Source organism: Protopterus annectens, chromosome 10.part0 (assembly GCF_019279795.1).
Source record: "Protopterus annectens isolate FY-2018-M chromosome 10.part0, PAN1.0, whole genome shotgun sequence".
Taxonomy (NCBI): domain Eukaryota; kingdom Metazoa; phylum Chordata; order Ceratodontiformes; family Protopteridae; genus Protopterus; species Protopterus annectens.
Genome location: NC_056744.1, coordinates 884,109,334 through 884,136,650, shown reverse-complemented (window position 1 = coordinate 884,136,650; position 27,317 = coordinate 884,109,334). Strand labels below are relative to the sequence as shown.

Sequence of the window (27,317 nt, the reverse complement as noted above, 5' to 3'; positions counted from 1 at the left end):
TGGCCCTAGCCCTGGAAGACGTAATAACAGTTTCATACACACACTATAAGCAATAAGTTGCAACCTGTGCAATGGAAGAAACTAAACCATTTAAAGCAGATTTTTCTTCACAAGAAGAAAATGCAGACAAAACATTCCTCATACTTGCACAATTAGAATAAACTAACACAGAAGTCTGATAATTAAAAATTCTGAAAAATCAAAGCTGCAGAAGTATATATTTTCCCGAAACTTATCAATAATGTTAGCATTCTTGAAAAGTATAGAATTGGAATTAATTAAATGTTAAGCAGTAGTAGGATTAACTAAAGCTACAGCTGACAGGTCAAATTTGGGATGAGTGTATAAAAACTTAAAAAAATGATGAACTTTATACAACCTACCTGCCTTTTTTAGGCACAGCAGCAGACTGACTATAAGGAAAACTACAGGCATTAACACATACATCCTCCAATGCTGACAGTACAGAAGGAATGGGTGAAAATTCTGGAAATTCCATTTCTAAGAGTTCAAAGTATTTTCTGAAGGACTGGGAAGCCTCAGTGTTCTCCCACTGAAAACACTGGCATACTGTGAAAACCGTCACAAAAAAGACAAACCCTCACAGGGAGAATCATATACCATGCTTTTCTCTGAATCTGAATATGAATCCGAAATCTCTGGAGAAAACCCTGCACCTGTCCTTTCATCTTCCTGCCAGAAATCACCTTATAGGAAGGCCACTACCCTGAAATAGACCCTGAGTTAGACTTCATAAACTAGTGTCCAGGGAAATTTGAGCAACAGCAGACACAGGTTTAGTTTTCTGTTTCTTTTGGACAGGAAAAGTAGGGTCAACTGGGTAAACTGCAGTAGCAGCTTCTCCAGGGATGGTCACAACCAGGGTTGCCAGATTTCCAGCACCCCAGGTAGGGACAAAAAAAAAAAAAAAAAAAAAAAAGGTCTTTAATCTTAAAGAACTGAGCTCACTCAGTAGCTCTACACTAAACACGGAGCTTCACCTGTTTAATGCATTGCAGTTCCGCATTCAACACAAGTAGCTCCGTGGTTAGCGATTTTTGATTGGCCCGTATACCGGCATATGGGCCAATCAAAAATCGCTAAACATGGAGCTTCTCGTGTTTAATGTGGAACACAAGAAGCTCCGTGTTTAGCAATTTTTGATTGGCCCGTATGTCAGGTATACGGGACAATCAAAAAAAAAAAACAAATAAAGCGGAGGCTGGCCGGGGTTTAAACCGGCAGGGTGGAACTCAGGATCAGGCTGCTGATCTCGGGACAGTCCCGCCCAAATAGGGACGTCTGGCAACCCTGGTCACAACATTCTGACTTAACAGGGAAGACTTCCCTGCCCCTTCTCCCAGAACCAACAAGAGTGGCTCTACTCTGCTCATTGAAGGCACCCCAACAACTGCACAAGACACGACTAACCTCTGGTCCATACAGGATGTAGGTGCTATACCAAAGGGAACCAGGATAAAAGAAGAGTGGTCTGAGGAATCAACTTAGTCCACAGGAGAGTCACCCACCTGCAGATAAGGCAAAATGCCAGCCTGCTGTGGTGGCAAAGGCAGTCCATCTTTTTATTTGTGTGGCTAGAAGAAGAACTGACCATGGAACCAGTAGTTCTTTCCATGTTCAAGATGAAAACAGTATGCTGGGCTTCCAAGATGGCTGCACACTGAGTAACAGATTAATTCTAGCTGTTTCAGTGTGAAAACAGAAACTCAACAGAGAAAGCGAATAGACTTACATTTCTGGGTAAATTTCAATAACTGGCTAGTAATTACATCCATTGCCTGGATGCCAGAAAAAAAGAAATACAGAGGCCCTGGAAGAAACTCAGATACAAAAGGTGAGGAAAAAACACTGACTGGAAAATACTGCAGCTCTTCAGCAAAAAGGAATGCAAGCTCCAGACATGGCTTCAAGAAACCTTGAGGAAAGTATAAGACAACTGCACACAAAGCCTGGAATAAAGGAAACACTGATGGAGCATAACAACTCAAATAACAAAGGGCTGGAAAAAATGGAAGAAGCTTTAAACAGATATTCAGATGAACTGATAAAACTGCAAAAATCAAAGGTCAAAATGAAGAAAAGGCAGGATGAATATGAGACTTGCCAAGAAGAAAGGTTTCAAAAAATAACATAATTAGAGGACAGAGCACTTAGGGAAAACCTGAGATTTTCTGCTTTACCAGAAAAGTGGGAAGAAACATATTGTATTAATTTTATGAAAGCACAAATAAGCAACTGGACTGGTATTCCACAGCAGGAGTTATCTGAAAGACACATCATGTGCATGCCCCAAACCTGGCTATGAGAAGGCAACCTATGCCTTTAATAGTAAAGATGCAATCCTACCAGCAAAAGGAGTTGATTCTGACAAAACTGTGGCAGAAGGACAAAGTAATAAAAGTGGAAGACAGTAGAGCATTTGTGGAGAATGATTACTCACTGTACACCAGGAAGAAGAGGAGTAAATCTATTCTATTATTCAGGGAATGTTGAGAAGCACACGAGATTCAAACTGCCATACCTAGCTATCTTCAAAATATTTTTTCCTGGAGGGGCAAATTCATTTTTTGATGAATTACATGCTAAGGAGGAAATAAAAGGGTCTGTCCAAAAAAGTGAGCTGTGAAACAGAAGAAGATTCTGCTTCTTGTTCTTCAGGTAATAAATACAACAGAAAGACTGTGCCAGTGAAACCATTTCCAATAAATCAATGTAAAATAATTGAGAGAAGGAAAACAATCAAGAGAGTTGACAAGAAAATTGAGAGTACATTTGAAATGAATCAGAGACAGGATATGGGAGATGGAGATGAACAAGAATAAAACCAATAACTTGAAAATTAACAAATGTGGGAATATAAAGCAATAAAGAATAGTTGTGTAAAATCTTACCATAACCATAAATGTCCTTCTCTTCCATGTTGCAGTATTCTTGGTGTGGGATTTCCTGCCTTCAGGCGACTCGTACGTCAGCTCCTACACAAAAGCTTAAGCTTGGCTGTTGCAGCTGCATGGGGTGTCACACGTAGGGCCATAAACCAGGGACCTTATGTGTGGTATCTGCATGCACAATCCTCAGAACTTTTCAGCCGCAGATGACTTTGCATCATATGATCGCTCTCCAGACATCGGATCGACTATAGATAAGTAACCCGTTGGGTTTTTGCATTTCTAATATTTTACTGATCTTTTGCATTGCTTAGGCTTGGTTGTTGTAGCTTTCAGCTGTCAGAGAAAAAGGGAAAGTGCCAATGTGGATGCCAAATTCCCCATAAGGACGCCCATGACAAATGCGTTTTCTGCTTGGGCCGGGAACATGACCATAACGCCTGCCCTATTTGTGAATCTTTTGTGCCTAAGACCTTATGTAGTCGTCTGGCAGCTTTAAATTACTTAGAAAACCAACACCTCAAACGGCTGGCTCTCAGGATGGATCCCACTTTGAGGCCGCCCAAGAACCTCTGTGTAAGATGGCCAAGATGCCTAGGCCTTAGTCGCCTGCCGCTTCACACCCGGACGCCCCACCAACTACCGATGTAGGAGTTGAGTGCTCGGCGGATCCATCGGCTCCATCAACCTCCCTTGCGGAGGCCACTGCTCAGCCGATGACCGGCACGTCCATGGAGCTTTCTCAGACACCAACACCTGTCGATGTCGTGGGGCAACCAGATTTGGTGGTTCCTTCACCCGGGATCCAGACCTCGGATAAAACCACTGCCAAACTCAGCTCTAGTCTGGCTCCTAAGGCCACTACATCCAAAAAGAAGCAGAAAACAAAACACATTACGCCTGCTTCTGAAGACCCTCCAGACTGGGAGGCCTTCACCTCTTCTCTTATGCAGGCATTTATGGCCCTCAGGCCTTCTGCCTCACCCACAACTACATTGCCTCTGCTAAGCCCCCAGCCTCCCTCTGCTTCTTCCATTCCCATGGCTCCCCTCCTGGAGGAGGAAGAACATGAATCTTCATACTCTTACTCGGATAAATCCATCTCTTATGCATCCCAGATTGCTTCTCCCAAAGAATATTACTCTCCTGAAGATGATTCTGTGGAAGGGGATTCTACACCTGAAGACATTACATTTGGTGAAATCATCACCAAAATGAAAGACCATTTCAAATTGGATACTTCCCAAGTGACAGAAACCCAAAAAAGATACTTTGACCTGCTGCAAGAGGAGTCCCCCCCACACAGCTGTACCCCCTGTTCTTCCAGCATACATGGATGCCTTTACTACAGCCTCTAGAACACCTGACTCACAGCCTCCTGCACCTAAGCACCCAGACCACTTCTACAAGGTGCCAGAGGAACAAAGATTCCTCATAAAGCCACCCTTAGCAGACCCAGCAGTGATTGCCACTGCCCCTGATAAACAGTCTAGGATGTTACCTTCTGCCTCCCTATTGCCCACAGATATAGATAGCAAATCCATGGATAGGATAGGCAAGAAGGTGTACACGTCCTCCACTTTGGCCTTCAGAGCCATTAACTATCAAACACACATGACCAAGTATGCCCTGGACTTAGTATCCCAAGCCACCTCTATACTAGTTTAAATTCCTGACAGTCCCATTAAAACGGATATCTCCTCCAAATTGTCCTTAGCACTACAAGTGGCTAGACACTCCATAAGATGCACTTACAATGCTGCAGAAGCTTCTGCTCGCTCTGCAGCATCATCATCTGTCCTTAGGAAATATTCCTGGCTTAGACTACAGAATCTGCCAGAGAACTTCAAGTCCAAAATCTTGGACACCCCCCTGGATCACAGCTTCCTCTTTGGAAAGCAATTTGCAGACCTATTTAAGAATCTTCAAGAAAAAAGCAAAGAATTACAGATATAAAACATCTCCTGGTATCCCCTTATACCCAAATGTTATAGGAACTACCCAGCTAATACTACCTTTGTTAGGCGTAATCCGCTGCTACCTCCTCCTCCAGACCCAGAAGAGGAACTAGAAGACATTCCTCATCCAGGCCTACTGGCCCACCTGCTCAGCCTAGACAACCCTTTCAGGACAGGGGAGGTCCTAATAATGCATGACTGCCTTGCCCATCTGCCCCTCTCAGCCCGCCTTACCCACTGTCTCCCCTTCTGGCAAAAAATCACTACAGACCAATGGGTATTAACCATTATTCAAAAGTGTACTTTCTATCCTGGAAACAAATCCCCCCTGGAAGGGCATTCCATTTCCCGCAAAAAAACAATGCCATCTCCTTCCACAAATTCTGTCAGACGCAACAACAAGGCACAATAGAGCCTTTTCCCACAGGACAAGAAGGAAAGGGATTCTACTCACGTCCGTTTCTGGTCCCTCAAAAGGACGGTCCCTGGAGACCCCTAAACCTTTACCTGCAGGTACCTACCTTAAAAATCCTGTCACTTCCCACTCTCTTTTCCTCAAATGCTTTCATGGTCACCTTGGACCTAAAAGATGCTTACCTGCACATTCCCATAAGGACCTTACACAGACATTTCCTGCATTTCTCTGGCCCATCTTCGCACTTCCAGTTTACGACCTTGCCCTTTGGTTTATCCACTGCCCCAAGAGTGTTCAAAAAGTGCCTAGCTCCAGCCATTGCCTACTACAGGATCCAAGGAATCCAGATTTACCCATATCTGGACGACATCTTTATCGTAGCACAGTCCAAAGATTCCCTCTTAAGACATCTACACTTTACTGTGTCCCTTCTACAAAGTCTAGGGTTCACACCAAACCTCAGGAAGTTCTCCCTGAACCCAGACAGGATATTCCTAGGTTGCAGAATCACTACAGAACGAATGAAAGCCTTTCTCCCACAGGACAAGGTTCTATCTCTAACTTCCCACTACCAGGAACTCTTGGTTTCCCAGACCGTCACTGCAAGGCAATTCCTTCGACTCCTGGGATTGATGGCAGCAACCATTCCCATGCTACCATTGGCCAGAATGCATATGCAAAAACTGCAATGGTACCTAAAAAATATCTGGTCACACCACCAGAATCACTTGGAACAAGTTATCCCTCTTCTTCCCTGTTTAAAAAGGAAATCTTTTGATGGATCCAGCAAGTACAACTAAACCCGGGGCTTCCACTGCAGCCCCCTCAACCCACACAAATATTGCATACAGATGCCTCAAACTCAGGCTGGGGAGCCACCTTGCACTCTTACCGAGTCCAAGCCCAGTGGCAACCTCCCATGAAAACCAAACATCAATGTAAAGGAGAGGACAGCAGTTCTTTTAGCTCTACAGACCTTCATACCCCTACTGCTACCAGGTCCTCTTCTGATAGTGATGGACAATACCACTGTAATGTGGTACGTCAACAAACAGGGAGGTATCAAGGCATACCAATTGTGCAGGCTAGCCCTACTAATTTGGGACCTAGCATCCCAGCACAACTTATCCATGAAAGCTAGCTACATCCCTTCGCAGGACAACAAGCAAGCACACCTCCTGAGCAGAACATCCTCTCCACAACACAAATGGATGCTGGACAGGATGGTCTTCCTAGACATAGTCCACCGGTGGGGCACTCCACAAGTAGACCTGTTTGCCTTCCCCCAGAACAGGCAGCTGCAGATCTTCTGCACAAAGACTTACTCTTCCCAAGCCTGGAGAGTAGACGCCTTCAGTTTCACCTGGGAGGGCAAGTTCCTGTACACCTCCCCCTCCCCCACTTCCCTCTGATTCAGAAAGTCCATCTGAAAATCAGGAAGGACAAACCAAAAATCTTGCTAGTGACTCCCTACTGGCCAAAACAGTACTGGTCCCCCCTTCTACACAATTTAGCCAAGAGCAATCACTGCAAGTTACCCCACAAGGTGGACCTTCTGACACAAGACAATTGAACTCTCCTACACCCACACTTGCAAATGCTATCCCTGACTCTGTGGGTGATAAATTACTAACTCCATTCAGACACCACTATTCAGAGGATGTGCCATCAGTCCTGAGGGAGGCCAGGAAACCCACTACTAGAAAATCATACCTTGCTAAATGGGAAAGATTTACTCAGTGGTGTCTGGGACAGAAAAGGGACCCTTACGAGGTTCATACCCCCTAGTCCTCTCATACATGTGTCAACTTATAAAGGGTGGACTTTCCTATTCATCAGTGAAAGTGCACCTCTCTGCATTATCAGCCTGCTTAACTTTAGATCATCTCTTGTTAGCCAGGCTACATGTGAAACTCTTCCTTAAAGGGGTCTTACATATCAGACCACCTAAGAAGCCTATCCCTCCCTCCATGGGACCTGAACTTCATCCTGGAAAAACTCACCCAGCCCCCTTCGAACCAGCTAATACAGCCTCTCTACAGTTTTGTATTTGGAAAACAGTACTGTTAGTGGCTATTACCTCTGCCAAAAGGGTTTCCAAGCTACAAGCCTTAATGGCATGCTCACCTTGCACCATTTTTCATAGGGACAAGGTTAAACTGAGAACTAACCCTTCCTTCATGCCCAAGGTTGTCAATGACTTATCTCTAAATCAATCCATTCAACTACCCAATTTTTTCCCCTCTCCCACTAACCAAGAAGAGAGGATACTCCACTCCCTAGATGTCCACAGGTAACTGAGATTTTACCTGGACAAGACTAAAGACATTAAGAAATCCAAACTCTTTGTATCTTTCCACCCCAGGGCACTGGGCAAGGCAGTCACAAACAGACCACTGCATCCTGGATTAGAAAGGCAATCAGTTTCTGCTACTCACACCACAGGAAAAAAAAACTCCATTTGGGGTTAAGGCACACTCCACAAGAGCAGTGGCCACTTCCAAGGTCTTCCAAAAAGGCATGGACACAGTTTCCATTATGGAAGCAGCTACATTGGTCCACTATCCACACTTTCAACAAACATTACAAATTGGACCAAATCTCCAAAGCACGCACAGGATTTACCAGGGCAATCCTACAAGGCTTTGTGGAATCTTCTTCTGCATCTGCCACACTTTCATCAAACTAAGTTGTGGTACTCTCCCACACCAAGAATACTGCAACACAGGAATAAGACATAGAATAGTTGTGTAAAATCTTACCATAACCATAGATGTCCTCCTCTTCCATGTTGCAGTATTCCTTTCCACTCACCATTCCCCCTCACAGACTCTACAATTCTAACTGCTCCCTGATGCCTCTTCTCCATTACAGAAGAGACCCATGGCCTTGTACATGTCACCTTTGGCAGCCTATCCTGTTGGGCTATCTACTTTGCCTGTTTACCTTCAACATCTGAGGATTAGAAGGACATTTATATTTGTGAAAAAATGATAGAACAAGAAAATCTGGAAATATTGGACTTTTTAGACTTTGTTAAACTTGTAGGGGACTCCAAAGTATATACCCTTCTTCATGTCATTAATGTTCAGAAAAATCCTTAGGAGAGGGGAAGAGGAGGGAGAAAGTTAACTAAGTAAAACAAATTTTTCTTACTACTAATATTTGTATTGTGTATGATTTTCTTTGCATGCTATAAAGTAAAGTTTTCTCAGTTATTTTTAGGTGTAATGGGGATACTAATGTAAACAAGTGCTGCTGTTTATTTTTTTTTCTTTTTCCCTTCTCTCTTTCTCATTGTCCAGTTTTTAAGAAATGTAGGCACTGCAACGTACTAAAGAAGAAAAGACTGGTCAAAAGAGCATGACAACAGAAACACTGATTTACTTTTCTCATTCTTGCATAAGTAAATGGTATAGCCTGTGTTACTGCTAAGTGCTGCCTGGTTTTGTTTTATCGTTATAGCTTTCCCAGCTAGGCAATAATGATTTCTGAAAGCATTCAAGGTTTTCCCAGCTGGCAAAGCTATAAAGATAAGATAAAACCAGACAGCACTTAGCAGCAACACAGGCTACACCATGCATCTTAGCATGGATAACCTTTCATTTAGGTGAACGCAAGTCTAAGTGTGGCTGTCAGTTTGGGAAATGTCTTCCTCTTAGGAGGGTAAAACTTCAATATTTCAAGATGTACATAGTTTTGTGTGTTAGCATTAAGTTAATACTTTTTTGGGGGGTATTGGGGTGTGTTTGCTTTTTTTTTTTTTTTTTGAGGGCTTTCAATAAAACAAAATGTTTTGTAAGCAGTGACATAGGCTCGAATGGATATGAAAAGAAAACTGTATAAAAGATCAACCTGCCAAATAGTGTTTGCATGCAACAGAAAAACTGGAAATTTGTCACTTAACAAAAAGGTGATCTATATAAAAGGTAAGAATAATAACTTCTTAACACAATTATGCTTTCTGTAATGCCTTTAAATGTCAAAGGTCTCAGATAAATACAAAAAGAACAAGAAGTGAACTATATTAAAAAATAGTTCTAAAAAGCTATCCTACAGGAGACACACTTGGAAAGAAATTAACATGTGAATTTGATAAAGAAAGGTTTTCCGGATGGTGATTCAGCAGAATGCCTGGGACATAGGAAAAGAGGAGTGCTTATATTAATTTCCAATAGTGACAGAAGAGGATAAAAAAGATAATAATGGTATATTTCTAGTACTAAGGGGTTACTGGCAAGGGAAGAGGATTACACTGACATATATTTATATTCCACGTAAAACTGCTATAATAGAGCTAAAGAAAATTCTGGGAGAAATAATCATCTTTCAGCAAGGAATATTACTTATAGGTGGGGACAGGAATGTGATTTGCAACAGTGAAGATGTTTCTTAGGGGTTAAGAAAAAAAAAATAAAACAAAGGAGGGTACATTTTTGAAGAAATTTATGAAAATATTCTGCATGGAAGATGTCAATTCAGTATTAGGTGTTCGGAGTGAATTTACATATTATTCCCCAAGATACAAAAATAAGGGCCTCTCAGAAACCCTTCTTTCAGAGTAATGGCCAACAAAAAAAAAGTCTTCTTCCACAAACAAATATTTCATTCAGCAGTAGCTTGAGGCTCAAAAGGTTGTAGAGTTTCTTCAAACACAAATTGAGATCCCAAGCAGGAGTAGGAGCTTCCTACGGGGGTCTTATATTCTTTTTGCCCCTCTAAGAAATTGCTTGAACAAAGGAAACAAAACAATGTGGGTCACAATCATAGCAGGCTGAAATTGCAGCAGCATGAATCTTTATGGAGAGAGAAAGACAAACCTTTGTCCAATAACTCAGTAAGATATTGAAGAGCATGACACAATTTTGAAATACATGAAGATCCAGTTTCACCGTGGGGGATCCATGATTTGTCTGCTTAACACACATCTGCTAAGGAGTTCTGTGCTCCAGAGAAACCTTTGCCTGAAGAGTTAGTTGCAAGCTGAAAGTAGTCTCCATAAAAATCATTGCTTGCCTGCACAATGGGTAAGAATGTGTTCCCCTGACAGTTGTGTTGTCTGTTGATCAACACCTGCCCTGGAAGAAGTCTTGAAAGCCATTAATGCAACTGAAACTGACTCTTTCATGTTGATGATATGATGATATAGTCTGATGCTGTACTTCTGCACTGCCTTGTCTCCATTTTTTCCAGCTCCAAGAAATACAAGAAAGGGCATCTGTCGGCATCTGATTGACTCTGGCCGGGCTCTCCAGGGGTCACGAGATCCTTGTTTAGGTCCTGAGCCACAGCCACCACAAAAAATCCTTTTGAATTAAGGTATTATTTGAATGATCAGTGTCAAATCCTGGCAGTGCTGTGTCCATTTTGAGATACCATTGCAGCTTCCTCATATATACAGTTTGGCATTGGGAAGCACCATAAGAGAGATGCCATGAACCTAAGGCTTGAAGGACTGTGTCCTTGCAGTCAGCCGAACTGAAGATAGTTTGATGGAAGTAACTGAAAGATTCTTTTGTTTGTCCGGTATACTTCCTGCAACAGGCACATGAAGGTAAGCTTCCTTGAGATCTAAAGTTACCATCCACCAGTGATCTTGCAGCAGAGGAAAAAAAAGCTGCTAACGTCAACATTTTTTGAACTTGGGAAAGTCCAGATAAGTGTTGAATATAGATAAATCAAAAATGGCTCCCACGTGTTCCTCTCTTCGTACTAGGAACAGGCGAGAATAAAATCATCCAAAATCCTGTTTTAACATGTTCAGCTAAATTCTGATCTCTCAACCAGGCATGCCTACGAAAGAACAGAACCAGTGGCAGCCACCCTCGAGGAGGCCTGCACAGCATCAAACTGAGCTGGTCTAGACAGAATCTACATTTCACACAAACATGTGCATTTAATATAAGGTCTTGATATGAACTTTTCTTGTCCAGATATATTTCATTTGAACACATTACATGGGTCATAAGCCAACAAACATTGCTTAACAATAATGCAGTTTAGAAAACTGACCTGAACAGCTCTCTGTTTAAGTTCCCAGTTTCTTTCCTTTAAGATACTGTCCATTTCAAGAAGTTCTTGATCTCTACTTTCAAGTTCAGCTCTACAATGTCTGCAGATTAAATAAAATGGTTACACTTATAAATCATTAAATGAACTTAATAGACATATGGGTCTAGCTTATAATAAAGACATAGCTTAACTATTAAGATAATACCTTTGAAATGAAACCAGGTATTACAACTACAGTAAAGTTTTCAGTCTACAGACAATGTGCATCAACCAGAAATATAATCCTGTACTGGGCCTCATCCACCTCCAAATGTCTTCTGATACAGCTAAAGAAGGACTTTAACAGGAAAGCCAAAAAAAAGAAGTTATGTCTTACCATAACGTTCCATCTCTATTGTAGATCTTTGTCATTCATTACCATTGGGACCTTGGTTCCATCCTCGGAACCGATATGGCCGTTTCCAAGCTCGTGCCAGCCAAAAACTCTCAGCTAAGACCTACCCACAATGCCCCTCTCCTAGTTACTTCAGATCGAATTTGCCCACCCTTAGATAATAGATGTAGGAATAGAAAAAAATAGTAGGAGGCTCTGTCTGAGCAAATACCCGAACCAGGAGTTCCTAAAGTTCACCAGGAGTCCAGGCAGGGGGAAGGCGGGCGGGAAGTAATGAATGAACAAAGATCTACAACACAGATGGAACATTATGGTAAGACAGAACTTCTTTATCTGATGTTATAAATCACTGTTTATTCATTACCATTAGGACCGAGTCCCCAGCTACTTGAGTCCTGGGTGGCCCTAAGGAAGGATATTCGTTTTGCTCCACTCTGTCAGAATGCTGAAGGAAGAAAACCGGCAGGTCAATAGATTGGTTAATGGAAAAGCCAAAAATTACCTTGGGCAAGAAAGAAGGGTCAGTACGAAGGGACACCCTATCCATGTGGAAGATCAAGTAAGAACTCCTGACAATGAAAGCCTGCGGTTCAGATACTCTTCCCGCTGAGGTTAAATGCTACTAGAAGTAAGGTTTTCCATGAAAAAACTGCAAATTACATGAATCAAAAGGCTCAAAAGGAGAATCTGTGTGCGACTGAAGTACCAAAGTCAAGTCCCAGGGTTTTAAGGGTAATGTAATATTCCTTTCAAAAAGGTCTTGCATAGGTGGGTGTGACACAATCGAAGAATTATCAAGATCATTATGAAAATTGGCGATAGCTGCTAAATGTACAGTGATCGTCGAAGCGGAGGCTCCTGCATGCAAAACAGTAGTCCGGTATTGAAGGATCTTTTGAATAGCCATAGAGAAAGGGTCTAAGTTCTGATCTTTGACCCAAATAGAAAACCTAGTCCATTTACTAAAATAATCTTTCCTAGTGCAAGGTTTGTGTGAAGCCAGAAGAATTTCACGAACAGGAGATGGGATGTCAGGCAGCCTGGCAATCATTAGAAGTGAAGGAACCAAACTGTGAGCTTGAGACTGTGCAGGTTCGATGAATCAGTCCCTGAGGATGAGATAACAAGTCTTGGGAATGATCCAGGATCCATGGACTGTGAATCAGATGAGGCCATAGGGAAGACCCGGTGGCCAATCGTGCATTACAGCATCCCTCGGTGGTTCCCCCTGACGGGGAATCAGGGAAAAGTAGCTTCTGCATTTGTAGTTTAGGGAGGAAAGCAAACAGGTTGCAGCAAGGCTTGCCCCAGAGTTGGAAGATCCAATGTTACAGGGTTGAGGGACCACTCGTGAGACATCAGGATGTTCCTGCTCAGAATGTCCGCAATAAGGTTGGAACTCCCGGGAATGTGTTTTGCTGTAAGGAAATGGCTGGAAGCTATTGCCCAGTGCCAAATCCTTATGACTTCCTGACACAGGGGGTAAGACCTGGTTCTGCCTTGCTTATTGATATACCAGACGACTGACATGTTGTCTGACTGAAATGCAATGGTCTCAGAGGGTAGGGATGCATGGAACGCTTGCAATGCTAGGAGAAAGTACAGTTGTGTACACTTACCATAAATGTAGATGTTTGAGTGTATTCACTGTTGCAATCATTACATTTGGGTAATCTGCTGGCAGGTTGCCCTCAGTCAGCCTGATTAACACAGTTTTGGGTCCTGTGTCAGATGCTGTCCCTTCTTCCATGACATCAGGTCGTCAGGGATATAAAACATGCAGCCGACGTCATTACATCAGTTTTTCTTGCCCCAGATGTCAGATGCCCCCCTAATGGGGAGAAAATAAACACAAAACACAAAAGTATACCTCCAACCAAAAGCAAATACTCCAAAAAGGCTTTTAAGCATAGTAAAGGAAAGTAGAGGTATAGTCAGAAAATCTAGGGGGCTGGAGGGAGGGTAACCAGGACTGCAACAGTGAATACACTTGAACATCTACATTTATGGTAAGTGCACACAACTGTACTATGTTCTTCGTGTTTCACTGTTGCAGTCATTACATTTGGGTAGATTCCCAAAGCTGTGGTTGGGAGGAGGAGTTTATACAGCATTAGGGCAAGCTATAAGGCCCTGCAAGACAGCAGTGGCAAAGCCAGCTCTGGATTTAGAGAAAATTGGTAAATTATAATGCTTGGTGAAAGTATGCACAGAACTCCAGGTAGCAGCTTCTAGGATATCCCTGGTAGGGACACCTTTGAGAAAGGCTGCAGAAGCAGATGCAGCCCTGGTGGAGTGAGATCTGATCCCCTGGAGGATAGGTTTTACATGGTGCTTAAAGCAGAAATGAATGCGATGGCTTATCCATTTAGAAATGGTTTGTTTTGAAACAGCCTTCCCCTCTGCCCCTGCAGCAAATGCTACCAGTAATTGTTCAGATTTTTTTTGAGATTTAGTCCTGTCCAAATAGAATCTTAGTTGTCAGTGCACATCCAAGGAATGCAGAATCCATTCCCCTTTGTTCTGTGGATTGGGAAAGAAGGTTGGCAAATGAATGGATGGATTAAGCGCCACTCTGGAAACCACCTTGGGCATGAAGGATGGGTTGGTCCTGAGGGGTACCCTGTCCGCATGAAAGATGATGAAAGGCTCCCACTGCCATAAGGGTCAGTAATTCATATATACTTCCAGATGAAGTGATTGCTAAAAGGGAGGCTGTTTTCCAAGAAATAAATTTTAAGCCTGGAGTAGCAGCTGGCTCGAAAGGAGGCAGAGTGAGTTTCTCCAAAACAAAGTTAAGGTCCCAGGCAGGGGCTGGAGCTCTCCTGGGTGGTCTCAAGTTTTTTGCCCCTCTGAGATACGGGTGGTTCCATGTTATAGTGAGCTGAAATAGCTGAGGCATGGATTTTAATGGAGGAAAAAGACAGGCCCTTGTGAAGCATCTCAGTTAAGTATTGCAAAATCTGAGGTAAAATGGGCGCTGCTGTGCTCATCCCTAAAGATTGGTTCCAGGCACAGAATCTTTTCCATTTGTCAGCATAAGATTTTCTAGTACTAGGTCTCCTCGCCTCCAAGATGACATCCACCACAGGTTTGCTGAGGGATGATAAGGGTGAATTTAAGCGACTAGCCAGGCTGCAAGGTTTAATGTTGGAAACCGAGGGTGCAGAATTTGGTTCTCCTGCTGAGACAGCAGGGAAGGGGTGTGAGGCAGATGCCATGGAGATATTTGCGTCACACAGGAGGGGGTACCAGTGTTGGCGCGGCCAGTCTGGAGCAATCAAAATCATCCTTGGTTTGTTCTGTTTGACTTTTAGCAGAACTTTGGAGAGCAGTGGCAGAGGGGGAAAAGTGTAGACTGATAGATTTTTTCAGCTGAAGGACACAGCATCCACTTTACAGGCTTGCTTGTGGGGAGACCTTGTGCAAAACTTGTCCAACTGGTAGTTCTGAAGGAAGGCAAATAGATCTATGTCTGGGCTCCCCCATTTGTTTGTCAACGTGTTGAAAATCTGTGGCTCCAGTTTCCACTTGTGTGGGTCCATGAGGTGTCTGCTTAATCCGTCTGCCAGTATATTCAATTTTCCTGGCAGGAATTGAACTTGTAGATGCACTTGGTAGCTCAGGGCTGTGTTCCACAATGCCATGGCTAGTCTGCAGAGGGGGTAGGAATGTGTACCCCCCCCACCCGCTTGTTTAGGTACCACATAACTGTGGTGTTGTCCATCTTTACCATTAGTTGTCCTGGAAGAATGTAGTCCTTGAAGGCTGTCAGAGCATTCTGTACAGCTAACATTTCTTTTTGATTGATATGCAGGTGCATTTGATTTGGGTTACATTTGCCCTGAATGCACTTCCCTGCTAGGTGAGTCCCCCATGCATAGTCTGATACATCTGTAGTTAGGGTTTGGGTGGCAGGGGGTAGTGTGAATGGTAATCCCTTGTGTTGGTGGCAGGCTTCTGCCCACCATAGGAACTCCAGGCGTAGGCAAGGTATGATAGGAATCATTGTTTCCAGGCTGTGACAATGTTGACTCCATAGACTTTTTAGGTACCACTGTAGTTGCCTCATATGCAGTCTTGCATATGAAATTAGAAGAATGCAGGAGGCCATGAACCCCAAGGCTTGCAGTATTTGTCTTGCAGATAGCAGGGTCTTTGTGGCCATTTGTTTGAAGTAAGCTACCAAATGAATTTGCTTCTCTGGCATGAGGAAAGCCATCTGGGAAGTTGTATTCAAGCTTGCACCCAGGAATGTAATCTGTTGACAGGGAACCAGTTGTGATTTCTTTTCGTTTATGGTGTACCCTAGACAAGTAAGAACCCTTTTTACAAACGCCAGATGATTTAAAAGTATGGCCTGGTTTTCTGCCTGAATTAGACAATTGTCCAAGTATGGATATATTTGAATATTTCTTTGCCTGCAAAATGCAATAACTGGAGCCAGACACTTTGTGAATACCCTGGGTGCAGTAGACAAGCCAAATTAAAGTGCAGGAAACTGATAATGCAAGCAGCCTGCTTTGAAGCATAGGTATCTTCTGCAAGATTCCCTGATTGGGATGTGCAGGTATGCTTCTTTTAAATCTGGAGTTGCCAACCAGGCGTCTTTGCCTAGCATAGGTAGTAAATGAAGAGTCAGCATCTTGAATTTTGGAATCTCTAGAAAGGTGTTTAGAGTAGTGAGGTCCAGGATTGGATGCCATGATTTGTCTTTTCTGGATACCAGGAAAAGTATTGAATGGAAACCTTGTCCCTTTTCCTCTTCTGGCACCAGTTAAATAGCCCCCATGGTTAAGAGAGAAAGTACTTGTTTTTGAGCCTCTGTCCACTGATTCAGGGGTAGGTCCAGACACCCGTTTGGTGTTGGCAATGTGTGGAAATGAAATTTGTATCCCTGGGACACTATATTTAAAACCTATTTTGCCTGGGTTATGAGTTTCCAGTTCTTTGCATGAAGAGCAATCTTTCCCCCCAAAGGGGTGGTTGAAAGATAAGTGCTTGGTAATTTTAACAGGAAGTCATTGAGACTGTTTACTGTAGGGGGGTGTCTTGGTATTTCCAGATTTGGAAGTGGGGCCCCCACTGCTTAGCTCTGAGAGTACCCTGGGAATGAAACCTGGGGGTTTTGCTGTGTCTGGGTTTGGCTTGAGAGGATCTGGAATGGGCTGGAAAGGACCAATTCTTAGTAGGCCAATGCCTACTAAATCTTGGAGGTTGCACTTGTAAGAAATCTTTAACAGTTTGCATAGATTTAGCTTTATCTTCCATCTTTTTTAGAACTTCTTCAGTCTTATTGCCAAACAGGTGGTCCTGATTTAAAGGAGCATCCAGCAATTTAACTTTAACATGATCAGGCAAAGATTGCTCCTTAAGCCAAGCATGCCTTCTAAGCACAGACCCAGTAACAGCAGCCCTGCAGGAGGCCTCTAAAGAATCAAAACCACATTGCAAAGTATGTTTTTCAACTTGTTCAGCAGAATGCATTAAATCCTGTAAATCTTTATTTTCCACACAGTCAGGAATCATCATCATTTTCTGTTTAAGCAATCCAATAATATGCTGTTGATATTTTAACATATGAAATTGGCAGTTTAATGCTCTGATTGCCAAAGTCGCAGAAGTATAAACCTTTTTACCTCATCTATCCACCGCCCGGTAATCTCTATCCGAAGGGGTAGGATTTTTAGCAGTAGAAGCCTTAATGCCCTTGGGCCCCTGAGAAAAGTTTTCTGGATCTGCAACAGGGTTTTTGAAAAGGAACTTGTGGGACTCAGGAACCCTGTAGTATCTGTCAGGTTTACTAGGAGCCAGAGACAGGGAATCAGGGGTCAAACTGGATTCCGAGAACACATCATCAACAATGTCTAGTACAGGAGGTATAGCTAAAGGCCTGTGCTGAGGTAGAAGCAGGAAATCCCTAAGCCTCTTTTTTGAATCAGAAAATTCCTGGCTTTCCCAGTGGAAATGCTCCCTCAAAGCATGTAAAGTTTCCCCAAAAGAAAAGTCCTCAGGAGGGGAAGCAGAGGGAATGCAGTCTTCTGCATCGGAATCCTCATAAGTAGGTATAGACAAATCCAGGTCATTAGAAGAGTCAGAAGAAAATGAATCCTGATCAGAAGAATAATAATCAAGTTCAGCCCTAGGCCTCAGAGAGGGGGGGTTGACTACCCCTGATTACAGAAATTAGATCTTCAGCCATTTTTATCATTTGTTTTTTAGGCGTAGGGGCCTAAACACGTGTACTGTGCACCATTTTTTAGACATGGATCAAGATTTAGGCCTTAGGAATGAAGGCGGTGTCAATTTAATATGCAAGTCTGTAGGCCTGAATACACCCTCAGAAGCCGGTGCATGCACAGCAGCTCTGGACCCATCCACGGTAGAGACATCCACGGGTTCCATAGGTGAAGCATTTCGCGGCATACCGGACTCCGAATGGGTCTCAGTAGAGGCCAGCGAATCAGATGCAGTGGGTATCAGGAGCTGCGAAAGTGCCTCACTGAGTACCGGCGCACTGGCGACTGGCTTAGGAGAAGCGTTGTCGGCAGTTTTGGACCTCCGCAGCCTGTCTCTGTCTTTATCCTTGCGTTTTTGCAAAATTCCAGTAGTTGGAAGGCTAACCGACGATATTTCTAGACAATTAAACCGAGAAGCGAAATAATTAGAGGCAAAAATGTACCAACGACGGATAGTGCGCTGATTAAATAAAGCACAAAACAGACAGCAAGGTATGTCGTGGTCAGGGCCTAGGCATGGAATACAGTACGAATGAAAATCTTTATGAGGTATTTGCTTTCCACAAGTAATGCAATTATTAACTTTTACTGAAATCGGTAAGGAGCAAGAAAAAGTTTCCCGAATGGGGTACTTAGCTTTTAGTTGAAGACTTCGGTTCTGAAACTCGAAAACGAAAATTTCAGGAGTCAGCCAACCGGCACTTGTGAACTGCTTCTGCTTCGGGCACCGCACGGCAAGAAAGACTGATGTAATGACGTTGGCTGCATGTTTTATACCCCTGACAACCTGACGTCATGGAAGAAGGGACAGCATCTGAAGCAGGACCCAAGACTTTGTTAATCAGGCCGACTGAGGGCAACCTGCCAGCAGATTACCTAAATGTAATGACTGCAACAGTGAAACACGAAGAACATCTGCCCTCAGTTCCAGGACATTTATGTGCAAATTGGCCTCCATTGGGGACCAGGTGCCTTGGACAGTCTTTCCCTGGAAATGCCCCCCCCACCCTAACAGGGAAGTATCTGTGGTCACCGTGGCCGTGGGCTGGGGAAGACAAAATGGTCGACACCAAAGATTCGTTTGTGGGTTCATCTACCCCAACATTTCTTCCTTGCAACAGTTTGAAAGACGTAACATGGTCGAGTGGGTAAATTAGCACTGACCAATGTGCGGAATGGTGCCACTGTTGGATTCTCATGTGCAGTCTCGCCAGTGGTACCAATGTAATGGCAGCCGCCATGGAGCCTAAGAGTTGCAGTACAAGACGTGCTGGTACATAGGTCTGAGAAGGTGGTCTTGGATTTGGTGTGTTATGTTTGAAAACCTGTGAGGGGCGGAGAGAAGCTTGACAAGATGTTGTGTCGAAGACCGCTCCAATAAATTCCAGTGTCTTCATTGGAAACATTGAGATTTGTCCTTGTTGATTGTAATCCCCAAGCGGAAAGCGAGACCTTGAATGAAAGAAGATTCCTGGTCGGAGAGGTAAGGAGCCAATTGTCTAGATAGGGAAACACCTGAAATCCTTGTAGTCGAAGATGAGCTACCACAACTGCCATACATTTGAACACTCGAGGGGCTGTCTAGAGACCGAATGGCAGTGTCCTGAACTGGTAGTGATTGGCTCCCAGCTGGGAGCGGAGAAACCTCTGGGAGTGGTGATCCATCTTTATGTAGTAGTTTATGTCCTGGAAGGTCTATAGAGCACATCCAGTTATCCCTCCCTAGGAAGGGAAGAATGGACTGTATTTGTGACAATCCGGAAATTTTGAAGCTTGATAAATTTGTTCAATAGGCTGAGATCCAGAATTGGTCTACAGTCCCCTGTCTTTTCTGGCACTAAAAAGAATCTCGAGTAAAACCTGGATCCTGTCTGGTCTGGAGGTACTGGTTGGATGACTTTTCCATAGCAGCTTTTCTATTTCTTAGGCTGTTAATTCCCTCTGATTAGGTGTTACATCAGGGATGGGAGTTAAATCGAATGGTATTTGGTAGCCTCTGGATATTAATCTCTGCACCCAAACATCGGTAGTAATAAGATGCCAGGCTGGTAGATACAGAGAAAAATGACCCCCGACTTATTCCAGAGGAAAGCAATCGAGCTGCTGTTCAGGAGCGCTGGTAGGATCTGCGGGAGAAAGAATCTCTAGTGCCCTGGTTACGCGGACCCTCTGTACCACGAAAGGGGCGTCTTTCCATATGAGTTGCCCCCTCTGCCCCGGGGGGATTGTTCTCCATGTGTGTCACGAAAAGGTCCTTGGAATTTCTTGAATCATATTTTTCCTCCCTTCTGGTTCCTGGAGTAGGACCTCTGGGGGTTGGAAAGGCGTATGCCCACAGCAGACAAGGTCTTTCCTCTTTCTCACTATGTCTAGGTGTCTCTCGTACTTTGGGTCCAAAATGTGCAGATTCGTCAACAGGTGCACTGATGAAGGAAGATTTAAAGGGTCTGCGAAGTCACACAACCGCATCCAAGCATTACGTCTCATGACAACACCTGATGCGGCAGCTCGAGCTGCCCCCTCGGTGGAGTGAGATATCAAATGCATTGAGGAGTTCAAGATGGATTCAAGGGTAGCTGCCTGCGAGGTGACTATCACGCAACTCATCAGGCAGTACCCCACCAAACAGGGAAACATTTCGGAAATTAGTTCTCTTTGGAGGCGAGTAAAGTGTGCCAGATAGAACAGTGACCAAATGGTGAATGTCGCTGAAGCATAGGTCCATTTCCCTAGTCTGTCCATGGTCCGGGGCTCTCTGTTTGGAGGATGGCCGGTGGAACTATCTTCTGCCAGTTCCCTCTTGGTGGCCGCCGCCACAACCATTGAACCAACTGACAACTGCTAGGAACAGTGGGGCTGGTCTTCAGGTGTAGATAACATTTTCTGTCTGGCCTCTGAGGGACAGGTTCTACGTTGTCCGGGGCCTTCCAGGCACACTGCACAATGATTTTCACAAGGTCATCTGCCGGTGGAGTCACCCAGGAAGTAGATGGCCGGGCACGGAAGGCCTGCAGGAACACAGATTCCTCAGAAGAAGGGTTATAGGACTTCCAGTCTCCCCACTGCTTGAGGATTTCGAGAATGTCTCCAAATGAGATGTCATCTGGGGAAAACCATGGGGACTCTTCCCCCTCATCACAATCAGTGTCTTTGGTGATAGATCCCTCCGGTGAATCAAGCTGCTTTCTCTTGCACAGTTTCTTTCGGGGTGGCTTCCCAGTGGGATCTTCTGAAGACGACTCCGGAGAAGGGGCTCCCTTCAAAGAGGGTTCTTGTGACTCCCATGCCCGGGGTCCCGAAATAGAGGGTTGGGAGAGGTGCATGCTAGAGAAATGTTCTGATACTGATGTCATTGCAGCTGACTGCGAGTCCACTACCTGTACAGCAGGCCCACCTGAGGAGGGATGGGAGTCTGGAACCGAGAGGGACAATCTTGGAACCCTGGTCACATCTCGCCGTGAGGAGCCCACCTCCAGGTGAGGAGCTCTGAGAGAACTGGAAGCCATTGGAGCCATGGACATAGATGGCGCCAGCGAGAAAATAGGCACCAGGCTAGGTACCAAGGTACGGATAGTCCAAGCACTGCTTCAGGAGAGCATCAGTTTCACTGGAGCCGATGCAGCAAGGGTGGACGGTGCCGACAGGGAAAACACTGCTCTCGGAACAGAGACATTATGCACTGGAGTGGAAGTATCTTGTCCTTGGCAGGTATTCGAGTCTTGGAGCCGATGGAGCTTAAGAAGCTGTCAGCACCATGGCTGGGGATGGTGCAGAAGCAGGTACAGTCATCGGAGCTGATGTCGTATCCAAGGATGGCACTGAAGTCAGTGGTGCCAAGGTTGGAACCGAAATTGGAGTGAATATCATGGACGGCACCGAGGGAGAAGACAGAGCCTGGTGCAGAAGAGGTCTGCGCTGAGGGCGCCGGTGAAGCACGGAACCAACTCAGTTGCATAACTGATGGAGATGCAAGAACTGAGTGACTCCATTTGTCCTTATTTTTTTTGGTCTTTAGAGGGGGTGAGACTCCGACCCAGACACAGCCTCTGAAAAAAAGCCTCTGAAAAATGTGTCTTGAATATCCGTTCTTCTTTGGTCTTTGGAGGGGGTGAGACCTCCAACCCAGATAGAGCCTCTGAAAAAGGTGTCTTTTTAAGATAAGTTTATTTTTACGTTCTGCTAGTGTACAATTACTAAAACTAGCACAAATGTCACAGTCAGCTTTAATATGATCCACGCCCAAACAGTAGACACTATGAACATGTGTATCTGAGTTAGGCATCTTATGTCCACACTTGTCACACTGTTTAAATCCCAACTTAGCTTTGTCTGACATAGTAAGGCAACAAGGCTATACTATAGAAAAATTAAGGGAGAAAATACCAATGATGTTATTTTAAAAAAAATACCACTATTAAAAAGGAAAGGCCTTGTCAAAGACAGGAGAGAGGGACAGTTTCAATAAAGGTAAAAAAATTAAATTACCAAGGAAAAGGGTAGTAAATAGGCTTAGGTTATAGGCAACAGTGAGAAAAGGCTAACTTGACTAAAAATTAAATAATTTTGAAGAGAAACTGTCTTAAAATTAACAATTTTCTACTTCGTTTTGAGAGAGATGGCTAGCAAGTCTGACTAGGAACACAGCAAACAAGATCTGGGGTAACTAGGAGAGGGACATTATGGGTAGGTATTAGCTGAGAGTTTTTGGCTGGCATGAGCTTGGAACGGCCATATCGGTTCTGAGGATGGAACCAAGGTCCCAATGGTAATGAATAAACAAAGATTTACAACATCAGATGTACTGTTTTGAAAACTACAGACAAGAAAAGTAAAAAGAGTTAATAGACTGTGCACCCGCTAAAACGAACATGTTCTTGGAAACATGAAAACTGTATACTTACCATAACAACAGATCTTCAACAGTTGCATTATCCGTAGCAAAAGAACTAATGCCACAAGTGTTAGGACCATAAAAAGAAGTTGAACACACCTAGCTATTAAGAAATTCTCTCCCCCTCACATCAAACGCAACAGCTGCTCTTGTCATTTCGGACATTCTGCAAAAGCACTTGAGAAGTTAAAGACAATAACAGGAGGAAAGAAAGGAGGGAAGCCCTAGACCAGCTGCATAAAAAGGTGAGGGAAAAGGCACACTATATTATATATTTTTTTAAACACCTTTATTGAATTATCACTTGTGACATAGGCAAACTTACATTTATATAAAAGGAATCAAAACATATTAACAAGTTCAAAATTACAAACATTATAGGATATATAACAATTTATGTGATGCATAATATAAGCAATATTACATCAGTTATTCAATTCCTGCCTTATCTGAAACCTCATTCATCCTCCAAAATAGTTTTATTTGTGTATTGTTCCCACAATTTCCATTTATTTCTATTATTTTATTCCTATCCTTTTCAAAAGATCCCACTTAGTGTTCTTTTACCTCTGTTACAATATTCACAACTTCAGGTATAGCTGGTTTAGACTCTGATTTCCATATTCTAGTAATTGCTTTTTTAGCAGCCACCAGAATTAAACTTAAGGCCCTACTGTGTCTAGGCAATTTAGATCCTGTATCCCAGCTCAAAAAATATTTCTTTAGTTGCACATACTTCCTCACCCAGTATTCCTAACACAGTAGGGGATTTTTAAAGTCAACAAACTCATTACAGTCCCAAAAACATGTGTTCTCAGTTACCTCTTTCTTCCCAGTCATACCACCTACATTTCCCATCTACCTGAGGAAAAATTCTTTGGAGTCTACTTGGGGTATAAAAATATCTATGCAAACACATCCAAAAATTCTAAATCTTCCAAACTTTGTTGCATATTTGGGAGCAATACATATGGCCACTTACTCTATCTTTGCAAACTGCATATCTAATCTCTTTCTTCCCAATCTTTCCTGACCTATTCTGATTGATTCTTACAGTTACTGTTCAATATTTTATATGCATTACTAATTAGTCTTTTTTTAATAGCAGTTACTGTTCTAAATTCAATGAAAAACTTAATACTCAATCAGTGCAAGTATTTAATTTCTCTTTGTCTGAGGTCTGACATCAAGCCCTAACAGGAAGGCAATCACTAGCCTGCAATCCAACACTCTTCCTGGCTTCTTCCCATTCTATTACCTTTCCTTCTCTAATTTGCTCCCAACACCTTGGTTCCTTTGCCAGCCTCCTCCAGTAAATTCTAGGCTTCTCTTATCTATTCTCTGTACCCACTAATTACAGTCATCGCATATGGCAGAATATATTTTCTCCATTCCCGTGTTGGCTTAGCTCTTAGCATACTTTGTGCTAGTTTATGAATATAATATTGTGCATGACCACTGTTATTCTCCTTAAGGATCCTCATCCAAAATCCCATTCTTTCCTTATTTCTTGAAATACCACCCTCCCACTTCGTCATTACTCTTTTCCACTTTGAATTGTAGCTTTCTGCTTGTGTTATGTATACCAGCCTTAACACCATAGCTCTAAAATATCTCTTCAAATAGGGGGATCCTAAACCTCCTTGTTCTGTTGAGAGGCTTATCCAACCCGAAGCTTGCCCTCTTCCCATCCCAAATAAAATCCTTCAACTCTTTATTAATTACTGTCCACAACTTCTCCTCTAGTTGATAAAAATATGCCTGACCTGTGCATACATAAATAAATAAAGGGACAAAAACATTTTATTGTTAGTATCCTGTTATCCATATTCATAGGCAAGAATTAGAAGTTATGTACCTACCATAACGTTCCATGTTAGTTGTCTTCTCTCGCCTTCTTTCTTGCTGATCCGACTTGGCACTTGCTTAGCTTGAGAACTCCTTTTACCAGCTCGAGGCAACCCTATATCCCATGATGCAAGGCGGGACTACCTCAGATCTCGTTTGGTAGCTAACATAACCTGCTAAGGACTAACCTAGTAGAACTAGGAACACAAAAATTCCTAACAAAGGACTCTTCTATTGAAGACTCAGGAGGGAACAACCTGAGAAGAGGAAACTCTTCAAGATCTGTCCAGGCCAGGGGAAGGAGGAAGAAAGAAGGCGAGAAGACAACTAACATGGAACGTTATGGTAGGTACATAACTTCTAAATGTTAAGTTGTCAATCCATTCTTGCTGGATGGGACCGCCCCTAGCACCTGTATCCCGGTGGCTCAATGGAACAGACTCTTGAGAACTGTGGAACCAAAACTGGCCCTGTCTCTGGAGGCCAAATCTAACTTGTAATGAGAGACAAAGGTATGAGGAGTGGCCCAAGTAGCTGCTGCACAAATGGTATCAATAGGTAGTCTATCCTGAAAGGCTGCAGAAGTGGATAGACTCCTGGTTGAGTGTGCCGGTTTAGAAGGTAGTTGCTTGCCTCTGAGTGAATACACATAAGAAATGGTGGAAGACAACCATCTGGATAAGGTCACTTTAGAAACTGGGAGACCTTTCCTGTTTTCTGCATAGGAGACAAATAATTGGTCCGATTTCCTGAATTGTTTCGTTCTATGCAAATAGTACCTGAGCTGACGATGGACATCCAAAAATGAAGCTTTTGTTCAGCTCTGTCAGAATAATTTGGGAAAAAGACTGGTAGATCGATGGATTGATTAATATTAGTTTGAGAAACAACTTTGGGGAGAAAGGACGGGTTCGTTCTTAAGGATACCCTGTCCTTGTGAAAACCAAGTAAGGGGAACGGATGCAGAGAGCTTGAATTGAAACCCTTCTTGCTGAAGTGACACCCAGTAAGAATATAGTTTTCCAGGTCAATAACTTCAAGGAACATGAGGCAGACGGTTCGAAGGGTGGTAAAATCAAGGATGCTAACATTAAATTCAGATCCCATTGTGGAGGAGGATGTTTTATTGGCGGCTTCAGAAGAAAAACTCCTCTCAGAAAAGCTTTGCATAGCCTATGTGACATAATGTTATGATCTTGTAATCCAACATGATATTTAGAAATAGCCGCCAGTTGAACTTTGACTGTTGATGAAGAGGATCCTGACTGAAAAACTTCAGCCAGGAAATCTAAAATAGAATGCACAGGAGCAGTAAAGGGATCAATATGCCTGGAGTTTGCCCAAATGGAAAAATGTCGCCACTTGCTAGCATACACGGTTCTGGTGGACGACTTCAAAGAAGCTACTAAAATATCTCTGACAGGATCAGAGATCATAGGAAGCCTGGCTAGGGAAGGAAGTGGAGCAACCAAGCAGTGAGGTTGAGAGAATGAATGGCCCGGTGCTGTTGACCCGACTGGTGGATCAAAAGATCCGGAACTGGGTCCAGATGCCAAGGCCGCACCAGGAGGTGACGATGCAGAGTCGGGAACCAAATTTGTCGAGGCCAGTAAGGGGCAATGAGAATCAACTTGGCCCTCAAAATGGTGGCTTTCTGAATGACTTGTGGAATCAAGGGAAAGGGAGGAAAAGCGTAAAGAAGTCCCCGGGGCCAATCCTGGGTTAGAGAGTCTCTCAGGGGTTGGCCTGGAAGGGGAAAGAGGGTGAAAAAGTCGGGGCACTTGTTTTGGGGAGTAGCAAAAAGATCGCAACAAGGTGTGCCCCACTTCAGAAAAATCTGGTCCACAATAGATTGATTGAGAGACCACCGTGAGGCATGAGAATGGCTCTGCTCAGCCTGTCCGCCAAGAGGTTGGACCTGCCGGGATGTGCGTTGCTATCAGAAACCGATGAGAGGAGATTGCCCATTGCCAAAGTCTGAGAGCTTCGACACAATGGATAGGACCTGGTCCCGCCTGCTTGTTGATGTACCAGACCACGGACATGTTGTCCGCTTGTACTGCAATAGTCCTCGGGAAGAAAGTCGTTGAGGGCTTGCAACGTTAAAAGCACCGCTCTCATCTCCATGACATTTATGTGCAGATGGTATTCTATGGGTTGCCATGTCCCGTGGACCATCCTGCCCTGATAATGCCCCCCCCACCCGATCAGAGAGGCATCCGTAGTGACTGTGGCAACCGGAGGAGGGGGAACAAATGGTCGGCCCTGGTGTAGGAGAGGGGAAGATATCCTCCAGTTCAGATGAGCTCTGCACGATTGTGTGACTAAGATTTCGTGTTTCATCGGAAGACTGTGGAACGACCACCGAGTGAATAACATCCACTGCAGCAGACGCATGTGGAAGCGAGCCAGTGGTAGAAGAACAATGGCCGCAGCCATAAGACCTAGAACTTTTAGAATCAATCTGGCTTTGGCTTTGCTGCTCTGCAATAATATCCGAACAAATTTTTGGATGTCCAGAATTCTCTGATGTGTTAGTCTGGCTGACAACTTGACGGTGTTTAATTCTGCGCCTATAAAGGTGATAGACTGGCAAGGCCGCAGAGAAGATTTTTCAAAATTCACTGAAATTCCCAAACTTTTGCAAAGCT

At 43.6% G+C, this 27,317-nt stretch overlaps 1 protein-coding gene across 1 annotated transcript in view; it reads right to left on the bottom strand.

Moving 5' to 3' along the window:
• Window positions 1-27,317, bottom strand: part of CCDC18 (coiled-coil domain containing 18) — a 2,776,331-nt gene that overhangs the window by 863,690 nt on the left and 1,885,324 nt on the right. The window contains exon 15 of the mRNA XM_044086821.1: window positions 11,295-11,394. Within this exon, the coding sequence (XP_043942756.1) occupies window positions 11,295-11,394 (100 nt within the window). The remainder of the gene's footprint in view (window positions 1-11,294; window positions 11,395-27,317) is intronic.